General features: G+C 66.3%; 1 protein-coding gene across 10 annotated transcripts in view; it reads right to left on the bottom strand.

The window, feature by feature from the left end:
- Positions 1 to 5705: 5705 nt before the first annotated feature.
- The window catches only part of AHDC1 (AT-hook DNA binding motif containing 1), a 52938-nt gene continuing 35622 nt past the window's right edge, over positions 5706 to 23021 (bottom strand). For 7 of the 10 annotated variants that reach the window (XM_054802653.1, XM_054802650.1, XM_054802646.1 and 4 more), the window contains 5 exons: positions 14530 to 14692; positions 13430 to 13470; positions 7923 to 13013; positions 7134 to 7779; positions 5706 to 6433 (listed from right to left, as the gene is read on the bottom strand). In XM_054802653.1, the coding sequence (XP_054658628.1) occupies positions 7966 to 12936 (4971 nt within the window). In that variant the 5' untranslated portion in view covers positions 12937 to 13013; positions 13430 to 13470; positions 14530 to 14692 and the 3' untranslated portion in view covers positions 5706 to 6433; positions 7134 to 7779; positions 7923 to 7965. Of the gene's footprint in view, positions 6434 to 7133; positions 7780 to 7922; positions 13014 to 13429; positions 13471 to 13577; positions 13696 to 14529; positions 14696 to 23021 lie in introns of those variants that run through there. The other 3 variants (XM_054802652.1, XM_054802645.1, XM_054802651.1) reach the window with 2 other exon arrangements.

Raw genomic sequence — 23021 nt, 5'->3', positions numbered from 1 at the left:
GCTCCTGTTCCCTTTGCAGCGGGCACATGGTGAAGCCCCCGGAGACTGAGCCCCGTGGGTGCCTTCCCCTCGCACCCTTCTGGTCCCCAAGGGGTTAGGGGGGATCCCCTGGCTGCCCCCACCCCAGGGGGGGTCCGGGGTGCCCCCGACATGCCCCAGCTATGCCCCAACGCTTTGTTTTAGGAGTGTCGGTGTGGAGAGCATCGCCTCTCGCCCCAATCGGGGCCCCGCCGGCAGCTGCGCAGGACCCAGGAGTGCTGGCGTGCATCCTGCCCCCCCCCCCCCACCATCCCTGGGTGCCAGGAAGGAACCCAGGTGTCTGGCTGCCAAATCCCCCTCCCCTCATGGGGACCCCAGCCTGCCCTCTCCCCATGGGGCGGGCACGCAGCCCACCCCCCGGTGCCAGCTCCCCCCTCACCATCACCAGCCAGCAAATATTAATAACAGCCCCTGCAATACCCTTTGCTTTTATTCCCTCGCTTTCCTGGCCCCCGCTCTGCTGATCTCAGCTCCTCCGACTCCAAAACGCCTTTTAAAATTACTGGAGAGTGGAGACCTCTGCAAATACTCTGCCCCCGGCCGCCCCCGCCTCCCCCTCCACACCGGCACCCGCACCGGGGATGGCAGCACCCATGTGCCGTGCAGGGAGCTGGGTGCCATCCGCCCCGGTTATTTAAAAGGCGCCAGGCTGGGCTTGATTAAAACCAAGTAAAAGCCAGAGCCAGGGCAGAGAGGGGGATTAGATCGCTCAGGGGAATGTTAATGGACTCCAGAGCTTTCTGCCCAGCCGGTGGCTGGGCTGAATCCAGCCCGGGGTGGCTGGGGACAGGCAGACGCAGCCCCTGCGGTGGGTGCAACGAGCGCGCCGGGGCTCAGCTGGAGTGGGGAGTGCATGCGGAGCCCGAGCGGCTGCTGGCAGAGCAGAAGGAGGGTTGGGGACACACACACACACACACACACACACACACAGAGACACGGTGGGGTGGAAATAGCTTCCAAGGGCCTGGCCCTTCCTCTGGGAAAAGCAGGGGTGGTCTGCTCCTCCAGCTGGGCTCCGTGCCGCCCCCGCACGAGGCCGTTCCCGCGGCGGGGACACGGCGCAGCGCTGGCTGCCTGCGGCGGGATGGTCCCAGGGAGCATTGCCATCACCCCGCGCCCCCTCCCTGGCTGTCCTGGGGGGCCAGCAGCCTTTGGGGACGCAGGGGGCTTCGAAAGGGCGAAAGGGGCTGTTTGCCAGGGCGCTGCTGGCGGGAAGGGCTGGTGCGGCCGCAGAGATGCCGGCGTTGGGGAGGGGTGGCCGGTGGCCCCCGGCACGAGATGCTCCCCACCCCGGCTGCCAGATGCACTGGATTGCAGGTCTGACGTGGGAAATCGCCTCCCTTCCTCGTTAGCTTGTGATTAGCATGTCAAGTGGTTGAAGTTGGTGGGTATAAAAGATGCGAGCTAAGAATAATGGCTTCAATTTTCTTCACGGCACAGCCATTAATTTGAAGGAGAAAGGGGTGTCCAAACCTCCCGGGCAGCTCCCGGCAGCTCTGCTGGCCCCGGCCCTGCGGGGCAAAGGCAGGGTCCTTCTGCTGCCCCCCCTAACCGGCCCTGACCGCAGGGCTGGGGTGGGCGACGTGGCCCTCACCCCGGTGCCGGTGGGCAGCGCCTGAGCCGGGTGCCGGGGTGAGCTCAGCACGGGCATTCTGTGTGCTTCCCCGTGCCGGGGTGATGGTGCAGCCGGGACTGGGTGTGCAACACGTGTGCATCTGTGCACACCATCCTCTGCCCTGGCACATCGCCCCTCACCTCCCTGGGAACGGGGCATTTCCCCAGCCTTGTCCCCCTGAATCTGTCCCTGTGCGCTGGGCAGGAGGGGAGGGCTGGGGGAGGAGGGCAAATTCCTGCCTTGTTTCCAAGGGGATGGAAAAAAGTCGAAATGGCGGCAAAGCTGCCTTCCTGCCGGCGCATGCCAGATCTCGGCAGCAGCGCCGTGAGCCTCGTTACAGCCACGCTCCCCACGGCACATGCAGGCAAAGCTCCGGCTCACCGCGGCACAGCGGCTCCGGGGTCAGCCCTGGACCATCCCTCGTCCCGCTGTCCTGCAGCATCCCCAGGCTCCGAGCACCACCGCCTGCTCCGGCACCATGAGAGGCCAGAAACCTCCTCCCAGCAGAGCTGCTTAATTAAAATAATCATTTCCATCCCAAGGAGGCGGCGTGGCCGAGCAGGTACAGCCAGGCGCTCGGGGGACCAGGCTTTCCCGCTCATCCCACATCCCCTGGGCACCGCACGGCACCGCGGCCATGCCGGGCTCACCCCAGCTGTCCCCACAAGCAGCTCCCAGAATCCTTCGATGAACACATGCCACGCAAATAAAGAAGTAGCAAAACAACCATTTCCCCACCAAAATTTGACGTCTTTTCTCCTTTCTGCGCCCCCCCCCCCCCACCAAGCAGCAAAACCCAGGCGAGAGCTGGGCGCGGCGGCGATGCTGGGCTGTGCTGATAAACCCCCAGCAATCAGCCCAATCACGAGGCTTTTCAGCCTCAGAAACAGCACACGCTGCTTGATAGATTTAATTGAGTCTTAAAAAAAATAAATATATATATATATATATAAAAAAATAAAATAAATAAAATCAAGCTGTGCTCCAAGCAGCCGGCCCTGCCCCATGGGGCTGCGGCTGTGCCAGGCGATGCCTCCCAGCGGCATTTACCTCCCCGGGGGGATTTCTGTCCCGCTGTCGGTGGTCTCGTGCTCGTTTGCACCCACCTTACCCAGGCGTTGATCAGGCCACAGCGGATTTCGTCATCTTTTGATGCCGCTTTTTGCGAGCTGAAATGAAAGAGAGGAAAAACGGGGGGGGGGGGAAAAGAGCAAATTTGATGCTCGCGGGAAGCATCGTGTTGGAGTCAAGGTGGGAATGGTCATGCACCCCCAAAAGACCCCCCCCCCCAGGAGTGGCTGTGTGGGAGCTGGCCGGGAGGTCCAGCACCTGCAGGGTGGGTGCAGGATGCGGGCACAGCCATGGTGTGGGCAGAGCGGCAGGAGAGGCCATACTGCCCTGCTCCTGTGCCTCAGTTTCCCCATTGAGCAATGTCACGATCGGGGGTGTTTGGTGCCCAGCATCGGGGTAACCCCCCCCCGAGGGGTCCCCTTTCACCCCTGCCTGCACCGTGTGTGAGGACCACGGGAAGGGGTGCTCCAACCTCCATCCCCTCCCCACCAGCAGCCTCCCAGTGCTGCGGCCACCCTAGGGTGGGAGTGCCAGGGTGGGGGGGACCCACCGGCTGTGCCAGGCGTGAGCGGTATCCCCAAGGTCAGCACCAGCTGTGGGGTTCCTGCGACGGCCCAGCCTGGATGGGGCCACTGGGTGCCCAGCAGGGACCAGCCCACGGGGAGCAGATGGAGCTCACTGGGTGAAGCCCCAGTGGGGGGCATTAGGGGTGCAAGTGGCCCCCCCAAACCACCCAGCACCAGGGTGCTCACAGCAAGCGTGGCCAGTCCCCAGGCACCCAAGAGACCCCAGGGCAGAGAAGCAGCATCCTCTGCAGACCCCCCCACACTGGCAGAGCCCCCCAGCCCTTACCATCACCTCCACCCACAGCATCTCCCCCAGCTTACCCTGAGGGCCCTGCCCGATGTGGGGGGCACCCGGGGGGGGGGCACAGAGGAGCAACAGCCCCCCCAGTTTAACCTCTGCAGAGGTGCGGTTGCATTGAGGGACCCATCTGGTCCCCAGCAGGGACACCCCCCCACACACACACGGCCACGCTGCGAAACACCCCCAGTGTTGGGAAGGGTCTGTGACCCACCAGCACCCAGAGCCCCCCCCCCCCCCCAAGCCCCCACCCTGCGGCACTGGGGACACTTGCGGGGCCCTGGGGTGGGGGGGATGGAAATACAGCCTCCTGCAAACACCCACCCACCGTCACCTGGGCCACAGGGACTGGCAACCCCCCCTCCTCCCTCCCGGCACCCCCAGGGCGTGGGGGGGGGTCCCACGAGCCCGTGTCTGTGCCCGACTGGGGGCTCAGGGTGCCCCTCGCACGCTGTAATGGGTTTTTTTTTTTTTGGGGGGGGGGGGCGCTGCATTGAACCCAGCTCCCTTGGTACCACCCAACTGCGTGTCCCAGCGCCGGGCGGGGGGGGGGGGGGGTTTTGCTGGTTCCCCCAACCCAGCAAGAAGGGGGTCCCCCAGCATCTCACCCCCCCTCCCCGCACAGCACCGACATCTTCCCAGGCTGCGGCGGCGCTGGCAGCCCCGCTCCCCCCCGCCGCCCCCCCGGCCATCAGTATGCACCGGGTGTTCTTCTCCATAGCAACCTCCTGCCTCCCCCCCGGCCCCCCCAGCGCTGCACAAGCACTTCGCTGCAGCAGCCCTGACCCCGCCGGGATCGCTAACCTCTCCCACCCACAGGTAGCTGGTTCCGACCCCCCCCCCCCCCCGACCCCCCCCCCCTCCTCGCCCGGAGGATGCTGCAGCCTTCATCTTCCCGGTCCTGGAAGTTGGTGGATTTTTTTTTTTATTTTGAAAAATTTTTTTTTTTTTGGCTTATTTTTCTCTCTTTTGCTTCTTTACGGCCTTGGCGCTTTCCCCATCCATCACCGTGAAGCTGCCCGTGGCTCTGTGTCCCCACCCAGGGTGCCCCATGGGTGCCAGGGAGGGGTGGGCACCCATCCCGCCCAGCAAAGGAACCCCCCCGCCCCCCAACAATACCTCGTGCACCCACAGCCCCGAGCACAAGGCGATCGGGTCCCCAGTGTAATCCAGGTGCCACCGACCACCCCAGCAGTGTCCCCCGGGACCCCCGTTGGCACCCCATTCCAGGGGGAGCAGCAGCAGGACCCCCCCGTGCCATACCGCACCCCGATTCGCACCAAAATTCAGCTTTCTCGCTGCAATTCCCAACTTAGGCCAGATCCTGGCATCCCCCCCAAATCCAAGGGGGAAGGGGGGGTTCAGCCTCCCTCCAGCCCCCCCCCCCCCAGCACAGCCAGGCCGTGCCACCCCCAAAGAGAAGCAAGAAAGCAGTGGGCAGCGCTCAATATATAGGGGTTTTTTAATATAAAAAAAGTGCCTATTAAAAATTCCTTCCTAAATAACACAAAAAGACCAGTCGAGGGGAAGAGCGGGGGCCGGGGGGGGCCGGGCATGGGGGGCTCGCCGGGGAGGGGGGGCCGCTCCGGCCAGGGCAGCACAAGCACTGCGCAGGTCAGCTGGGGAGGGGCAGCACAGGAGGGGTGGGGAAGGGGGGGGCTATTTTGACCAGGTGGGGGGTTTTCCCTTTTTTTTTTTTTTTTGCATTTTGCTTTTTTTTTTTTTCCCATTTCAAGGTGGTTTTTTCTTTTTTGGGTTTTTTGGGGGGGTTGGTTTGTTTTTTTTTTTTTTTGCACAATCCACAAAGCTGTACAGAAATTCCCAGGGACACACACACACACACACACAGAGGGGACTGGGGGGGGGGGGGAAGGAGAGGAGCCCAAAGCCCCCCTGGCACCCACGCACGCACCCACACCCTGAGCTCATCGCCGCCGCCGCACCGGGGGCCACAGGAAAGCCAGTGGCCCCCCTTTTTCCCCAACCCTTTACCCCAGGCCCCCCCTCCCCGGCTCCCCCTCCCCACCAAGAGGGTGTGTGATTGATTTCTCTTTCTTTTTTTTTTTAATTTTTTTAAACTCTTTTTTTTTTTTTTTTTTTTTATACAAATTTGGATCTTTGGGTGTGTACTGCCAAAAAAACCCCGCCTTGTTCTTCTTAATAATAATAAAAATAAAACTCAAATCGTCGTCATCGTCATTAAAAAAAGGCAACGGAAACCCAAGGAACCCATGCGGAAGTTGCACACCACAAAACCACAGCAGATGTACAGAATGCAATATACAAGACACGATTTATAATAAAACATTATATACAATAAATAGGTTATTGTTACTTTTTTTTCTTTTCTTTTTTTTTTTTTTTTCCCCGATCGATCTGTAAATAAATTTTTCTCAGTGCATACTGGTGGGTTTTTGCTCTTCTCTCCTGCATATTCGCCTCTCAGTTGTTTTAGGTCTCTGTTCTCGGTCACTTTTTTGATTCTCCCTCCGGTGCGTGGCGCTCTCTTTTTTTTTTTTTGTGAATTTTCATCCTTTTAAAATTTTTTTTTCCTTAAACTTTTTTTTTTTTTTTACTTCTTTTCTTCAAAAGTATTTACAATTGCTGGTTTTGTGCAGAAAATCAAAATTAATAAAATAAAAAATAAAAGAGTCCCTCTGCTTCTGGCCGGGAGGAGAGAGAACGCGGCGCCGGCGCCACGGCCGAGGCGGGGGCCGGCGGGCGAAGCGGGGGGCGACGGGGCTGGGGTACCCCGCCGGCGGCAGCCCCCTCCTCTCCTCTCTGCTCCGGTGGCCGGGACGGGTGGGGGACGCGGGGCCGAGGGTGCTGTGGCCGGCGGGCAGGCTGGGGGGGGAGAGGCGAGAGAGGGGTGAGTGTCCCGCCATCGCGGCACCTCGTCCCGGCTGGGGGTGCCGGGCGCGAGGCTGGGGCTCAGCGCTGTGCCAGGGCACCCATTCGGCAGGGCTTGTGGCAACTGGGTGGCAGGGAGCCCTCCCCGCCCCGGCTGCCTGTGGTGGAGGGATGGAGCTGCACCCCTGTGTCTGGGGTCCTGCTCACCCCCCATCTGGCACCCACGTACCCAGGAGTGTGGGGTCCTGCTCACCCCCCATCCAGCACCCACGTACCCAGGGCTCTGGGGTCCTGCTCACCCCCCCATCCGGCACCCACGTACCCAGGAGCCTGGGGCACCCCCCCATACACCCCCAACTCTGGCACACCCAGGGTCCAGCACCAGCACCCCACCACCCTGGGGCCCAGCACCCCACCACCCCGGGCTCCAGCCACCCACAGACGCTGGGGCAGACGGGGTCCCCACTTTGATGCTTGGCCGTGGGGCAACACCCGGGGCAAGCGCTTGCAGCCCAAAAGGGGTTGGGGCACCCAGCGGGTGAACTTCCCTGCGTGCATTTGGGTTAGAAACCCCACCGGGAAGCACGGAGCACCCAGCGCACCCTCGCTGCTCCCCAGGCTCCCGACCCCCAGCCCCGCATCACCCTCCCAGGGGATGGGCATCGGGCAGCGAGGGGGCTTGGGTGGCACTTACCGGGTGACGGTGGCATCTCCGAGCCCTGCTGGCGACGCTGCCAGAGCCTGGTGGGGGTCAGCTCTCCCAAACACCCATCGGCATCCATCCGGCAAGAAAAACACCCCCGGCAAGCGAGCGGACAGGGAGGGAAAAGAAAAAAAACCAACCCCCTACCAGCACCCCCCCCACCCAGGGGTGGCCAAGGGGGCTGTCCTCGTCCCCCGGCCGGGCTGCGGGCAGGGGGCACCCAGCTGCTGACCCCCAGGCCCCACGGCTGCCTCCTGCCCAGCCCGCCTGCCCTCCCTGCCCGCGCCCCTGCCCTGGGCTCGGCGGGGGCCGGCGCCATCCGTCTGTCCATCCGTCCGTCCATCCGATTGTCCTGCTGCGGGGCGGGAGGTGGGGGCGGCAGTCCGGAAAGCAGAGCCAGGCGGTTGGCAGGCGGAGCGGGTTTGAGTGCGGAGGGGGGAAAAAACGGGGTTTTTCTCTCTTCGTCCGTTATTATTTTTTTTTCCTTTCATTTTTTAACTTTTTTTTCCTTTTTTCCTTTTTTTTCCTTTTTTTTTTGGTTTTTTTTTTTTTTTTAGAAAACAAACAAACGGTTCCAATCCCAGTTAAATACAGAACTTGAAAAGTGTTCCAGAAAAAAGTGCTGGCTAAATTACCTCTGAAAGAGAAACACAACACGGAGGGGCGGGGGGGGGGGGGGAACATGACACACACAGTGAGAAGGGGCGGGGGGGGGGGTGTGTGCCCCATCCCCCTCCTCGCTGCCCCCCCATCCTCGCCCCGAGGGGCTCCCCCACCTACCCTGTAACAAAACCTCGTTGTCCGGTTGGCACGTCAGCAGACACTACAATGAGGTGACCGTAAAAGTGTCCTCGGGGTGTTGTTGCTCTACCATGGGTCCCAAAAACCCGCTCTTCTGGGTGGGGGCCATGACGGGGTGCCCTTGGGGTGCAAAACTGGGGTACCTGTAGTTGTCCTGCAGCTGCAGCATTGAGTCTCTCGGTACGGGGGAGATGTTCAAGTCATTGATCAAGGGACAAGCGTAGGGTCCTCGGTGGTGAGCCCGGGACATCTCCAAGGGCTCCTTCTCGCCCTTGGAGGGGTGGGTGCTGCTCGGGCTGCTCAAGTGGGGGTTGAGACACGGGGGGTCCGTCCTGCCCATGAAGTCTACCAGCATACCGGCCCCCCCTTTGCCGTCGTACGAGGGGCTACGGGTGCTGGCGTTGGGGGAATACCAGTACGGGGGGTTTTTGCAACTGGGGGAGTCGTAGTGCGGTTGAGGCATGGGGAGATCGCGGCAAGCCAGGTGGGGGGCGTGCGGCAGGGCCCCCCCCTGCATGCTGTGTTTGAGCGAGTCGCAGGCGGGCAGCTTACGGATGTCGCCCGCCCGTAGGTCCTCCTTGAAGGCCAAGGTTGGGGAGCAGTTGGGCGAGAAGGCTTTCTGCAAGCCAGCCTCGAAGACAGTCTGCTGGCCGGGGGCTGCCAGCTGGTGCGGGAGGGCAGGGAAGTGCTTGCTCTCCAAATCCGGCTGCCCCAAACCAGGGGAGTCGCTTTGAAAACCCTGGACGAAGGTCCCGTCCGAGGGGGTGGAGGGGTTCATGGAGTAGGGGCCGGCGTAGTCGCAGGGGTCCCGCTCGCCCACCCCGAAGCCCCGGGATTGGGAGGGCAGGGGGGACATGCTGCTGTCCCCGCTGTAGTAGTCCAAACCCAGGTCCGTGCTCTCCTGGAAGAGGGGGTTGACCGCCTGCGACTTGGTGGGGAACTTGGCCTTGCCCGTCCCCCTCTCCTTCTTGGAGGCACAAGCCCCCCGGGAACCCCGGGGCTGCCGGGGTCCTGTGCTCCTCTTGGAAGGGTAGACGGAGGAGGAGGAGGAAGAGGAGGAGAAGTTCAGGTGGGAGGTGTCGAACATGTCCACCTTCTTCCGTCGGCCCCGACCGGGCTTGGAGTTGCTCTGGAAGAGGACGCTCTGGTTCCAGTTGTAGCCCGGGGCAGAAGATGCCTCGTTCCAGTCCATCATCAGCTTCTCCAGGCTGGAGAGGCTGGACTGGCCCTCGCTGGAGGAGGCCTCGCTGTTGGCGCGCCGGTAGCCGGCCGGCTGGTTGAACTGGGTGCTGTCAGAGGAGGACTCGGAGAAGGTCTCCGAGACCGTCTGCTGCTTGGCTTTCTGCGGGGTGTAGTTGGAGATGTCCAAGATGACGTTGGGCTCGTTGAGGTGGCACTCGAAGCCCGGGTTGTAGAGCTGGCTGAAGGCCTCCGAGCTCCAGTCCAACCCACCGTAGCCTTGCCGGAAAGCCCACGGCGCAGCGCTGGGGAACTGCCGGCAATTTTCGGGCGAGGGCTGGAAGGAGGCCGAACCCTTGGGCACCATGTAGCCGCCGGGCGAGACGGTGCTGGCCCGGCTGTCGCAGCGCAAGGGGGTGTGCGCCGCGCTGGAGAACTGCCCCCCTTGCTCGGCGCTGTTGAAGAAGGCGGCTTTGCCCAGCGGCAGGCTGGGACCGGCCGTCTGCGGCGCGTAACCGGCACTGTGGGCGCTGCTGGGGGAGGACGGGAGGCTGCTGCCGCTGCCGTAGGCGAAGCTGCAGTCCTTGCTGTTGGGGCAGTCCTGGGCCGACGGGTACTGCTTCCCCGGTGGAAACACGCTGGCGGGTGCCACGCTCTGCCCGGCGCCGTAGCTGCCGTACGGGGAGTAGCCGGGGGTGCCGCTGGCCACCGGGTGAGCCGTGGGCGACCGGGAGACGGCTGAGGGCGGCGCCAGCTTGGGGAAGGCTTCAGCCCCCCGGCACTCTGACGACCCTTGGGCCACCCCGTAGCCGGCGGCAGCAGCGGCGGCGGTGGCGGCACGGCCGGGTGGGAAGGCCGGCCGGCCCTGCATCGCCGCATGGAAGGCGGCCTCGGCGCCGGGGGTTGCCGTGGCCACCTTGCCGCCCCGGGCCGGGTAGGTGGCCAGGCCCCGCTGGCCCGGCAGGGCGGCTGGGGGGGCCGTGTAGGCAGCCGCCGACTTGCGGGACTCGGAGCGGGAGGCCGAGAGGGCGAAGTCCAGCAGGTCGGAGGAGTCGTCGGAGTCCAGCAAGGAGCGGAAGTAGCCGGTGAAGAGGCTGTGCCTCTCCGGGCAGGCCTCCGTCTGCGAGGACGCTGCGCTCCCGGCGTAGAAGCCAGCCCGGCCGGAGGAGCCTGACTCCAGCCCGGCAGCATGGAACGACCTCGCCTCGGCCCCTTGGTAGCCGCCATTGCGGCCAGCCTGGCCACTGGGGTGGCTGTGGTGGGGGGCCCAGGGGCTGCCCTTCTCACCGCTGGCCCACTCGGTGGGGCCGTCACCAAAGCCCTGCCCGGGGTTGGGCTCGGGGAAGAGCGCCCCGTTCTTGCGGGCCCGTCGCTTCCGCTTCGGTTTGCCCACGGGGTCGGGCTCTGGCCGGCCCCGCTTGCGCGGGTGCACGGTGTCGGCGTGGAGGGCGGCAGGGGCTTTCTTCTTCTTCCCGATGCCCTCGAAGAAATCGCTGAAGGAGCAACGGGCAGCGCGGGCGGCGTGGCCCCCTCCGCGCCCTCCGAAACCCCCGGCTTTGCCACCGCGCCGGCGGAAGCCCTGGACGCGGTGCAAGAAATGGGAGATGCTCTGGGTGTCGGGGGCTTGGTGGATGGACTCGGGCTCACTGGGGGTCCAGCAGCGGGGCGGCGAGCAGCGCCCTGAGCACTGGCTCTGCCGGTTGAGGAAGGCCAGCTTGGCCAGCACGTCCGAGTAGTCAGCCTTGCTGTCGTTGGTGTCGGCGATGTAGGAAGGCTGGGGCGAGGCCAGCTTCTGCTTCCTCCTCCTCCTCTTCTTCACCTCTGGGGCGGGCTCCTTGGGCTTGGCTTGGCCCAGCAGCAGGTTCTTGGGAGGCCTGCCCCGCTTACGCTTCAAAATGATGGGCATCTCGCCGGGGGGGAAGACCACCACCACGTTGCGCCCGTTGTTCTTCATCTTGAGCAGCGGCGTGGGCTCCATGGAGCTGCTGGCCGCCAGCTCCTTGCCCTCCAGGTTCAGGTTGCTGCTGAGCGATGACACTTTGTAGGTGGTCTTGTTCCTCCTCCCCAGGGACACGGGGATCTTGGCCATCTTCACCACCATCTTCCTCACCCCTCGGCACTTGGTCTTTTTCCCCGTTGTGGGGGCCTTGGGCACCTCGTCGGGGTCCAGGGGGGCAGGGGGTGGTGGCGGGGGGGTCAGCAGCGGGGCGCTGGGCTCCTCGGGCCCGGGGGGCACCTCGGCGGGCAGGGCGAGGGGGGACAAGACGTGGCTCTCGGGGGTGATGTCCGCCCGGCGCCCTCGCCCTGCCCTCCTCCGGCGGCACAGCATCTTTGGCTTGTCTGTCCGGCGCAGGGCGTACTTGCGGTGGTCCTCACCGCACCGCCCGGCCCCCCGGCCCCCGCAGGGTCCCCGCTTCACCACGTTGCCCAGGGGACACCCCCCCAGGCGGGGCTGCAGCCCGTGGGGCCGCAGCGGGTCCCTGGAGCCCGGCTGCGCCTCCAGCAGCTCCGACACGGGCCCCAGCGGCTGCGCCTCCAGCAGCGAGGGCTCGGCGGGCAGCAGCGGGGCCCGTGTGTCCAGCAGCGGCGGCTCCAGGGCCCCAGGCAGCGACTCCAGCGTCTGCAGCCCCAACGGCTCCGCCAGCGGCTCCAGCGACTGCAGCTCCAGTGACTCGGACAGGGGCTCCAGCGACTGCAGCTCCAGCGACTCGGACAGGGGCTCCAGCGACTGCAACCCCAACGGCTCCAGGTTTTGCAGCTCCAGCGACTCCGGCAGAGGCTCCAGGCTCTGCGAATCGAGCAGCTGGGGCTGCGACTCAAGGGACTGGGAATCCAGCAGCCGGGACTGGGAGTCCAGCTCTTGGGCTGGCAGCAACTGGGGCTGCGGTTCCATCGCCTGTGACTCCAGCAGCTGCGTCCCCGGGCACGCCAGGGAGGCCAGTTCGTTCAGGATGTCCGCCTCGGCCAGGTCCGAGTAATCTCCGGCGTCAGGCTGGGAGCAACTGGCTTCCTCCGCCGGCACTTTGGAGGCCCCCCCCACGCCCCCGCTGTGGCCGGGGGGCTGTGGGGCGCTCCCCCCACCGCCGTCGGCTTCTCCATCGCGGGTCGTGGGCCGGGGATGCCGTGGCGGCTCGGTTTTGCAGAGCACCCCCCGTTCCTCGGGGCTGCGGATGCTGTTGGCCAGGGAAGGCGAGGAGAAGAAGCTGTACTGGAGGTCGCGGTCGGCTGGCAGGAGGCGGCTGTCCTCGTGGCCACCGCCGCCACCGCTGCGGAGGCTGCCGCAGTCCAGGTGCACCCCGCTGCTCTTGAGGTCCTCGGAGAGGCGGTTGAGGTCCTTCATGATGTCGATGAGCTGCACCACGGGGTGGAGGTTGATGTGCCCGTTGCCGCACTTGCTCCGGAGCAAGGCGAGGATGCTGTCGACGTTGCAGCGGCCCGAGGCCAGCGTCGCGTTGGGGAAGGTTTTGGGCGCCCGATCGCGGGCGGCTGCCTCCTCCGCGCTGCCCCCCAGGATCCGGGGCTCGCCGGCACAGCCCAGCAAGTCCTCCGCCGCTTTGGTGCCCCCGTGCACGCTCTGGCACCGGTCGGCCGGGTCGCCGTGCAGCAGCGAGCCTGCCTGGTGCTCCCGGCCGAGTGCGGGGCACGAGCCCTCAGGGAAGCTCAGCACACTGCAGGATAAGGCCTTTTCCGCCGGGCAGGCCGGGGGCCGCTGCGCCGGGTGCCCTGGTGGGTAGAACTTGGGCTCTCGGACGTAGTCGGGCGAGCCGCGCACAACGCTGGTCGTTACCACTGGGCCCGGGGGCTTCACGCGCATCCTGACCTCCTCCTCCCCCGCGTGCCACTTGGCTGAGCAGTTGCTGACATGGGGGTCGGGGAAGGTGAGACCGGGACCTGCGTGGGGCAGAGAGGGGGACAGTGAGGCTCCGAGGGCACCGCTGGCCGAAAGCAGCCGGCAGTGCCTGCTCCATCCCTGCTGCCCCCCTGCCTTTGCCACCCGGCTCATCCCTGCCCCGTCATCAGCGCGGACCCGGCTGGCACTGCGGGAACCTGCCCCCACCGCCCCCAGCCTCCTCCCCTGCCCACCGCAGCGGTGGGGAAATGGGGTCCGACCCCTCCCCGGCTCGGGGTGGGGGGGCTGGACGCCCTCCCCACGGCAGGACCACCCGTGCCAGCCCCTGGTGCAGAGCCACCTCCAAGGGGAAGCGGGGTGGCTGGTGCCCGTGGGGGTCTGGGCTGCCCCATCCCCCCATGGGGCAGGGCTGGGGCAGAGCGGGGGGGTCCAGGGGCATCACGGGGCTGGGACTTACCCTCGGCTTTGCTGCTGCTCCTGATATTGCACTTGAGCTCTCTGTAAAGGAAGGGGTGCGGAGGGTTAGCCCCGAGCGGGGGGGACACACCTGGGTGCCCACCACTCCCACGGCTTCTTCACAGCGCCAGTCCCTACAAGGGACATACCAGGGGCCGATCCTCCCGAGCTCCCACAGCCGAGAGGGCAGCGCCCGCCCATCACCCTGGCGTCGGGGCTGCGATCGGGGCGGGGATGGGGAAAGGGGGGGGCAAGGCTGCCTCCGATCTGGGGGACAGAGGGGACAGGTTTACCCCCACCACCCCCACCAACAACCCCTCCGAGGGGGCCGGGGTGCTGGTGGTGGTGGTGGTTTGGCGGGGGGGGGGGGGGCCGGGGGGGTGGCGAGGCGGGGGCCCTGCGGCCGTGCTGCCGCTAGGTGTCCCCGGCGAGCCGCGCTCCCGCCCGCCGCCCCGGCCCGGCCCCCGCCGCCCCCCCCCCCCCGCCCAGCGCCCCGGCCCGGCCGACGGGCAGACCCGGGGAGGGGAGGGGGGGACACGGGACAGCTCTTTGCCCGCAGAGGTGGCTCGGCGTGTTCCGGCACTCCCCCCATTCCCACCCCCACCAGCCCCCCCCGCCCCACCTCTTTTCCACCCACCCGTGGACACCCCACGCACAGCTGCTGTCCCCACCCGAGGTGACGCTGCCCGGTGCCGGCAGCCTCTGGGAACCACCCGCATCACTCCTGCCTCAGTTTCCCCTCGCTGGCAATGGAGGCGCAAGTGAGGCCTGTGTGGGGGCGTGTGGCACAAGCCCCCACGGGTGGGTAGGGGTGTCTGGCACCAGGCATGGAGCCCACGCACCCACTGCACAGCCCACCTTGCACCCCACGGGGGGCTGCAGGCACCCGTCTTTGCCCCCCGCCATCGGCCAAAGGCGTTGCAAAGCCACGGAGCCCCCCCCCCCCATCCCCAGGGATGCTTTGCAGCCCCCCACTCCCGCCAAGGCAGGGACGGGCAGAGCAGAGGCGGCGAGATTTGCTGCCAACCCCCCCCCCCCCCAGCCCCCCTCCCGGTGCAGCCCCCGCTCCCCGTTCCCGGGGCGAGGGCCCCCCCGGGGTACCTGGGCCGCGGGTGCTTGCAGTGCAGGTTCACTTTGAAGCTCCTGCCGTCGCCGTCGCTGCCGGGCTGGCGGGGGCCGGAGCCCTGGGTGCGCGGGAACCACTCGGCTGGCGGGCTGGCACCGTTCTCCAGTGCGACGGGCTGGCAGGCGACTGAGCTCCCATCTGCTTGAGCAAGCACAGAGACCCCCATGTGTCAGCCTGGCAGTCCCCTCCCCAGGGAGCACCCCCTGCCCCGGGCTGGCGTGGGTGCCGGCAGGGTTGGGCAAGCTGTGTGCCCCCCCCCGCCCCACTCACGCCTCCCACTCGAAGCCACAGCCCACGGGGACACCACGCTGTCCCCTCTGCCCTGCAGGATAGGGGTGCCTGGGCACAGGGTGGCATTTTGGGGCAGGACACCCCTTTCCTCCCCGCCACGGCTGTGCCTTGAGCCGGGGGGGCTGCCCATCCGAGGCAGGGCATCTCCCCGCCAGGCTGCGGGCGCACGTCTGCGCACCTACGCGTGTGCATGTCCACACTGATGTGTGTGTTGCACATGCGTGTGGCCCTGCCTGCTCTGGCCCCTGCTCCCCTGCATGACGCCAGCGTTCTGGGGGTCCAGGCACCCCCAGCAGCTGCCCACCCAGCACAGGGGTGAACGGTGGAGCCCCACAACCCGACACGGTCCCCCCGTGCCAGCGTGTCCGCCTGTTTCCCCCCCCCCCAGAGCCGCGTGTGAATCCCTGCCTGTTGGCTCCCTCCCCCAGCACACACCCGCAGACACACACACGCAGCCGCTCGGCGTGATCCAGGCTCTTCCCGGTGTCTGGATTAGCGTGACAACTTATCAACAAGGCAGGGAAAGAGAATTCAAACCTGTCAGTCCATCCGCATCCCCCCCCCATCACCCCCCTCGTCTCCCCGCCAGCCTTTGGGCGCAGCGCTGGCACGGAGGAGATGCGGGCACCTCTCCGGCAAACGCCGCCGTGTTGCCTGCACGGTGTAGAGTTACACCAAGGGCAATGTGGAGCAGGAAAATATGTGCTAGAAATACCGGTCTAGTCTCTGATGAAGCTGCTAATGTGCCCGGAGAGCTGTTGGAGGGGAGGCAGGCAGGAAGGAAGCAAACGGGAGGTTTTCCAGAACAGCCGCTGGGAGCCGGTCCCCGCCGCACACGCTGCGCATGGCTCGACGGGGAGGACCGGGGCGTCGCGGGGCACGGGGCGCGGCTCCCCCCATCTCTGTGCCGGCATCCCCCCGTGTGCCCGCGGCGCGTGGAGCTGCGGATGCGTTGGCAAACCCCGTGGGATGCCCAAGGGCTCCCCAGCGGGGTGCACGGCACACACTGGCGTGCACCCATGGGTGCCAGAGGCGCTGGGCACGTCCCCACCACCCTGCCCTGCCCGTCCAGCCAACGCCTACCCCGCACCGGCCGGTGCCAGCTCCTGCCCTTGGACCCCCTCCCGGCCCCGGCAGGGCCACGTGTCCGGTGCCAAGGCGGGGAACGCTCCCCGTGCCGTGCCCGTGCTCCTCCCTCGTGCCGGCCAAACCACCGCCATCCGGCCACCCCCCACAGCAGGGACCACCTGCGCCCCCCACTCAGCACCCACCACGCCACGCCACGGGGACGGGCAGCACCCACCATCCCCGCACCACCACCACCACCACCCACCCACGCCACAGGTCACAGGACGGGAGCCTGGCCCCGGGGTGGTGGGGAGGGGGCTGCGGTGGGGGAGCCGGGTGCGCCGGGATGCTCGCCGCGCCGCCGCGCTCACTTTCACCTCCCTGCTCAGCCCCAGGCAGCCGCCACATGTTTCGCATTAGGCTCTCCGGACCATTCCTGGCTTGCTCGCCAGGGGTAGGGCCTTTTTCCTTCTTTTTTTTTTTTTTTCCTCCTTTCTTTTTTTAATTTTTTTTTTATTATTTTTTTTTCTCCTCGCTGGTTACAAAACACCAGCCGAGACCACACAAGCGAAGAGGGATGGAGGGAACGAAACGAGAAGGAGAGATAGATGTGGGGGGGAGAGGCGGCGAGGTCGGGTGCTGCGGCGGGGCTGGGGGTGGGGGGGGGGGCTTGAAGGGAGGCGGGAGGGGGGGGAAAGCGGGCGAGATTGCAGTCACCTCCGCTTCCCACCTCCTGACCCCGCAGCCCTGCAAAGATAACAGCCCCCGAAGACTGCTGACTCGCCTCGCAGAAATCCAATATCCTCGCCTGGTGAACTAATCGACTACCTGGGCTCACCACCTCCCCTGCCCGGGCTTAATCCTGCTGCTGCAAAGCTTTAATTAGTTTAACGGTTTCAGGCTTGACGGAGGTTGGCGGCAAGTGGCATGTCCCCCCCCCTCCGCCCCCCAGACAAGCTCCCAGTGTGCTCCCGCTTGGGTGGCAGGGATGCCGTGGGGTGGGAGAGGTGGCACCGTGAGGGTGCAGGGGGCTGCAGACCCCCCCCCCCCGGGTCCCTCAAGGCTGCTGGCGCCTGTCCTCGACCCCCAGCGCTGGCGGGGAGCGAGGAGGGGGGGGGCATGGAAGGGCTCGCTTGGCACCGGCGTGGCGGCAGCTTGTGGCGGAGGGATGGCCCCGCAGGACACGGACGTGGTTTGGTGCCCGGCTCCGAGGCCACCCAGACGTCAGGGTGGGGCCGGAGATGCCACCGGGAGACAGGCAGGCGGCAGGGACCCAGCCGCCACACAGACGGGGACACGCCGGCCCCACGCCTCCCACCCCGCTGGGGCGCCGTGCCGAGCTGCCCGCGGCGACAGCGCCGGGGACGGGGGTCCTCCCCATCGCCCCGCTGCCTCCCGGGTCCCTGGGCGCCGGAGTCGGGGTGGCCCTAAATACCCCCACGTGGGTGTGGTGGGGTCTCTGGACACCCCCGTCACCCGTGTGCTGCATGCACAGCTGTCCCAGCTGTCCCTCGTGTGTGCACACACGCATCTGGGGCGCTGCAGAGGTGCCCCCTCTTTGCGCACACACGTGATGCGGCATCACGGGGTGTCCCACTCCTGCGTCCGCCCTCGCACAAGCCTGGGGACACTGCGGCGGTGCCTCTCCCTTGCACACTCACGCACAGTTGCACATGGCCGGGGCATGGCGGAGGTTTTTCCTCCCTTGTATGCGTGCGCGCGCACACACACACACACACACACTTGGGGCACGAGGGAGGTGCCTCCCTTGCACAATCCCCTCATCTGCTGCTGTCCCCTCTGTGTCCTGTCCCTTGCAGCCCCCTTGCTCGCTGACACGCACCCGGCCCCCCCCCCGCCCCGTGAGTCCCCCCGGAGCCCGTCCTGCGCCTGCTGACACCAATGGAAAATCCCCTCCAGTGACAGCTTCCTGGCAGGCGCTTTCCGAGGGTTTCCGTGTTCCCCAGCCAGCTCCCCCCCCCCGGCCACCTCCTCCCTGCACCACACGGGGGGTCTGGCAGGCAGGAGGACCCCTCGCCTTTGCCCCCACCACCCTGACCTCTGTGTCCCCCTCCCTCAATTCAGCATCACAGCCCCCACCCCAAAGCACACGGCTCCTGCTCCCTCCTCTTCCTCCCCACACCTCGTCACCCTGCCTGCACCCCGCGCACCGGGCATCCCCTGCCACCCCCCTGCTCTCCTCCGGAATGGGGGCACCCATCGGCACCAGGGGTGATTTGGGATCCCACCTAGAAACCCCCTGCCCTGGTACAACTGGGTACCCACTCGCCTCAGGGACCCACCGCCCCACGATGCTGCCGGCGCACAGGTTGGGAGCAGGACAAGAGCCGGGGGTCCAGAGGGGTGGGCATGGATGGGTGCTGGGGCACAGGGTGCTTGCAGGCAGCCTTGACCCCTCCTTCAGTTGTCACCCTGCTCCCACCGCGGTTTGAACCCGGCTGTCACCACGTCCCCCCGCCGCCCTGCCCTCTCTGCCACGCCGGTAATGAGGAGACGGAGCAGATGGCGCCTGGGCTTCATCTTAGGCAACGGGTCCAGCCGAGCTGCTCGGCTGCCGGTTCCCTTCATGGGGCCATCGGTCACCAGAGCAGAGGTTTTTTTGGGTCCCCCCTGCCCAAGGAGGGAGCTGGTGGGAGAACATGTCCCCTCCCCGCCACGGTGCCGGGATGCGGTGCTGCTGCAGGGGATGGTGCTGCCGGGAAGGGCTTGGCTGGCGTGAGGCAAACGCACCTGGGAGACGTGGCCCCAAGGGAGAGCTGGGGCTGAGAGCCACCCTCCCACGGCACCTCAGGGTGCCACGTCCCCAGGACGGGCTCAGGCACCTGCCCTGGCACTGGGGAGGGGGCTTGGGGACCACCGGGCTGTGAGCAGGGGTTGCCTGCAGGTCTCAGCATCCCCCAAACCACCCAGCGCTGCAGCAAGGCAGGGCGGGAAACTCGTTGCCAAAATAACTCCAAAATCCCGGCTGGCCCTGCAAGCGGGGACCCTGGGGACACCGATGCCCCCACGCTGCTGGGGACGACGCCAAGTCGGGGGACACAGCCCTTTTCTCGTTCCTGGCCTCAGGTGTGCTGCCGCCACTGGGGACTCCTGCGGCACAGTCCCCAGCCTGGCTGGTGGCATCCTCCAGGCCTGGTGGTCCCGGAGCTGGTGGGACCCTTGACGGGTTCAACCCTGTAACGTGCCACGGTGCCCTCGAGGTGGCCAGGGATGGGGATGCCTGGACAGGCTCCTCTTCCCCTGCTGCAGGAACCACCTCCCCTGCAACGACCGTCTCCCCCGCAACGACCATCTCCCCTGCAATCATCTCTCCCTGCAAGAAGCCATCTCCCCATGCAAGGACCCTCTTCCCCTACCCCACAGACTTGGGCGACCGCAGCCGCCCGTGGGCATGGACGTGGGGGGCATACTCTCCTCCATGCCCAGGCGCCCCCGCCCCTAGCGGCATCCTCCGGCGTGGACGCAGCCCCCTCTCCCACCCTGACCCCTTTGGCCCCGGAGGGGTCTGACCGCCCTCCCTGCCTGGGGTGGGGGAGCAGGAGGCAGCGGCGGGGGGGGGGGGCCGGGGGAAGGTGGGGCGGCGAAACCGCTCGACAGATGGACTGCAGAGACGGTGGCACCTCGGCCGGCTGGAGCCCAGAGCCGCAGTTCAGAGCTAGCAGGGAAACGGGCTAAATTTAGCTGCCTTCCTCGGTGCCAGCTTTGTTCCCCCGCCCCGCCGAGCCGGCGCAGGAGGCGAGCAGCCGGCCTGGCCCCCTCCCCTGCCCTCTCCCCGCTGGGCGGAGGGGGGGATGGACACCCCGGCACCCATCCCTCAGGGTGCCAGGTCTGGGTGCCAGGGGCTCCTCGGGGTGCCGGGTATTTTTGCACGCACGTCTTCGTGCAATGGTTGTTCCCGGCGGTGCCACGGGGTGCTTTGCCCCAGCATGGTGAGCGTGCCCCAGGGCCCCCCCCCCCCCCCCAGTGTGCCGGCAGGCCCGAGGCTGCGCAGACGGCCGCGGCCCCCCTCTCCGGGCTCCCTGTTATAGCCACAGCATGAGTCACAGCGCCGGTCCCTGCCCAGCGCCGGCCACGCCGGGTCATGTAACACCCACGGCCGCCCCGGCGCGGAGGGGGGCTCCATCCCCAGCCCACGCCACCCCCTGCCCGCAGCCTGTGGCACCCAGGGTGGCTCCACACCCCTACCCCCCGACACCCTGCTGGGGGACCCCCGGGGTGGGGGCACAGAGGCGATGCTCGGCTTCCCCCCCCTCGTCCCCAGCCGGCTGCGAGGCCGCGGTGCGCTGCGGGTTAACGCCAGGCAGGGCCGGGATCCTGCGAGGCCAGTAACATTTGGAAGGCGCCAGATGGACGCGTGCCCGTGCCGAAGGCTCGCTCGGCACAGCCACGCTCCCCCGGCGCTGGAGCTGGGGGGCTGCCCAGGGCAGCAAAGGGGCGCCCACCGGGATGCGGGGATGCTGACCACGTACCCGCAGGGGTCCTGGGCCACCCAGCACCCACCCACAGCAGGCAACGCCGCCGTGTCCCCCCCCAACCCGTCACTTGCAGCCCCACCGCAGGGAATGGCGGCAGCAGGGTCCAGGTGCACCCGCCGAGCCCGTGGCATCGCCGCTTCACCCCTTTGGTGCCGGCCCCATGCCGGGGCGGCCAGGTGGGGACCAGGGGGGTCTGGGCAGGGGGGGGAGCAGCCAGTTGCCTCCCATGGCCAATTTTAGAAACTGGCTAGACAAGAAAAGCAGAATGGGCCGGGCAGGATTAACGGCCGGGCTGGTGTCAGGGTGGGTTGGTTTTTTTTTTTAAATTTTCTTTTTTTTTTCTTTTTTTTTTTTTTTTTTTTTGTGGGAGGCACACACGAGTTGAGCGGAAACTCCTGGCTGCGGATCCTGTTTCCTGGGAGATGCGGCACGGTGCGGGGCCGGCTGGGGCCGAGCTGGGGTGTGGGAGCCACTGGGGACGATGCCAGCACCGGCGTGCCGGGGCAGGGGCGCGGGGAGGGGGGCAGCCCCCACAGGAGTGCACGCCGGCACCCTGGCACCCCCCCATAGGTGGGCACGGAGGGGATGCACCCACCAACAGGTATGGGTGCAGGCAGGGCTGCATGTGCACAAGGCGTTTGTGCACACACATGCACACACGTGGGTGCACCCATGGGGGAGGCTTGTGCACCCAGGGGTGCACCCACGAGGGGAGGGTTGTTGTGCACACATGGGTGCACCCACGCAGAGAAGCATGGGTACAGGTGTATGCACACACCTACGTGGGTGCAGGTGCGCACACGGGTATAGGAACAGGCACGGGCACTGGCGTGTACGCAGATGGGCGCGCACGCGGGTGTGCCGGCACACGGATGGCACACGCAGAATCACGTCCACGCAGGGGTACAATGCCGTGCCCCACGCAGCGTCGGCACCCAGGCAGCACCCATGGGCTCCCGCAGTGCAGGGAACCCCTAGCCCCCCAGCATGGCCAGGCTGGCACCGCAGACCCCCATCCCACACCCTGGTAGCGGCAGAAGCCCCCCCCCCTCCTGCTGGAGGGGGTACGTTGGGTTTTGCCCCCATCAGAGCGAGTAACCCCGAAACACAATTCACCCTTTCCCTTTGAAAGGTGGTTCCCGAAAAGTCAGAGCACCTGCACCACAGAAAGCTGCGAGCGGAGGGAAAGCACCCGGGGTCCAGCAGCGATATGTGGCGGGGGCACAGATACGTGTGGGGAAACTGAGGCAGGGAGCAGGGTGTGCTGTGCCCGGGGTGGGGATGGAAACAAGGAGCTGCAGCCAACTCTCCCAGAGGATCCAGGCGTCCCGCCGCTGCCCCAGCCCCCAGCTCCGCTCCGCTCCCACCCAGCTGCCCTCCCGGCTCCGGTTACAGCCGGGCCATGGCACAGCACGTCCTGGGGGGCCGAGCTCCCCGGGGCCGGGGGATCAGGGCACCCAGCTCTCCCCGCACCCAGCCACAACCCGCTGGCATCCCTGATCCAGCCACGTACCAGCCTCAGCGCACACACACCTATAGATAACGCCTATTTCCCCCCCCCCCGCCTCGCCAGGGAGCTTTCCATTAAAATTGGAAGAACGCAACTTGCCGGCAGAGCCCCGGCGCGGATCGTACACAGCCTGTCACTCACACATCACTTTGTAGATGCCCATAAATTGCTTCATTACCTCTTCTAATTGAGGAGAACGCAGCTGCTGTGGGGCGGTGACAGAGCGCCTTCCCTTTGAAGGATGCCTCGCTCTCCAAAGACGGGTCCGGCAGAGCCGCAGAGCCCCACCAACATCCCAATAATAATAATAATAATAGTAATAATAAAGATAATAACAGTATCTGAGCAAAATCCCTCAGCAAAGGGCAGCGGGGCTCACGTGCGCCGGAGCCTGCTTGTGGGAGGGGGGATGAGGTGCTTGGTGGGCCCTGCACCGGTGGGGAAACTGAGGCACAAGGGAGGTTGCACCATGCACGGGAGAGTGGGGATGCAAATCCCTGCGTCGTGCCGGGACCCTGGGGGGGGGACCATGGTGGTGACAGCGTTTAGGGACAACCCCACGCTCAGGGGGGCAGAGGACAGAGCATCTCCCTGGCCGGTGGCGGGGATTTGGCGGGGGGGGGGGGGGGCGGCGAAGGGGATCCACAGGGCACGGCGCTACCAAAACTCCCCGGGGGAACTTCCCATCCCGGTCAGGGACTACATCCTCCCAGCTTCGTCGACACGAAGCCAGGGGTGCCTGCCACCCTACCACGTCCCCGTCCCCTGCACCCCGTCCCCGTGCGGGCCCCCCGGCTTTGTCTGGCAGGCAGCGAGCGGCTGCGGCTGGGCTCGGTCCCCTTGCAGGATACTGCAGAAGGATTTACTGTATTGCAGCTTGTGCTGGCTGCAGCCCAGCGCACAATAGATTAGCTGTAGCCCAGGGCAGCACGTTGCGGGGGAAGGAAGGTGGGATTCATTCGGATGCAGATTGCAGGGCATTTGCTGCAGTATACTGCAGGATCCGGCCACTCGCTCGGGACCCCCCCCCCCGCCGCCCCATCATCCCGCTCCAGCCCTGGCAGAGGGGCTTCAAGGGGCTCAGGCGTCCCCTCCCCGTCCC

Source organism: Grus americana, chromosome 23 (genome assembly GCF_028858705.1).
Source record: "Grus americana isolate bGruAme1 chromosome 23, bGruAme1.mat, whole genome shotgun sequence".
NCBI classification, from domain to species: Eukaryota; Metazoa; Chordata; class Aves; order Gruiformes; family Gruidae; genus Grus; species Grus americana.
Note: the sequence above shows the minus strand (reverse complement) of the source record. Positions and strands in the feature narration are given on the sequence as shown.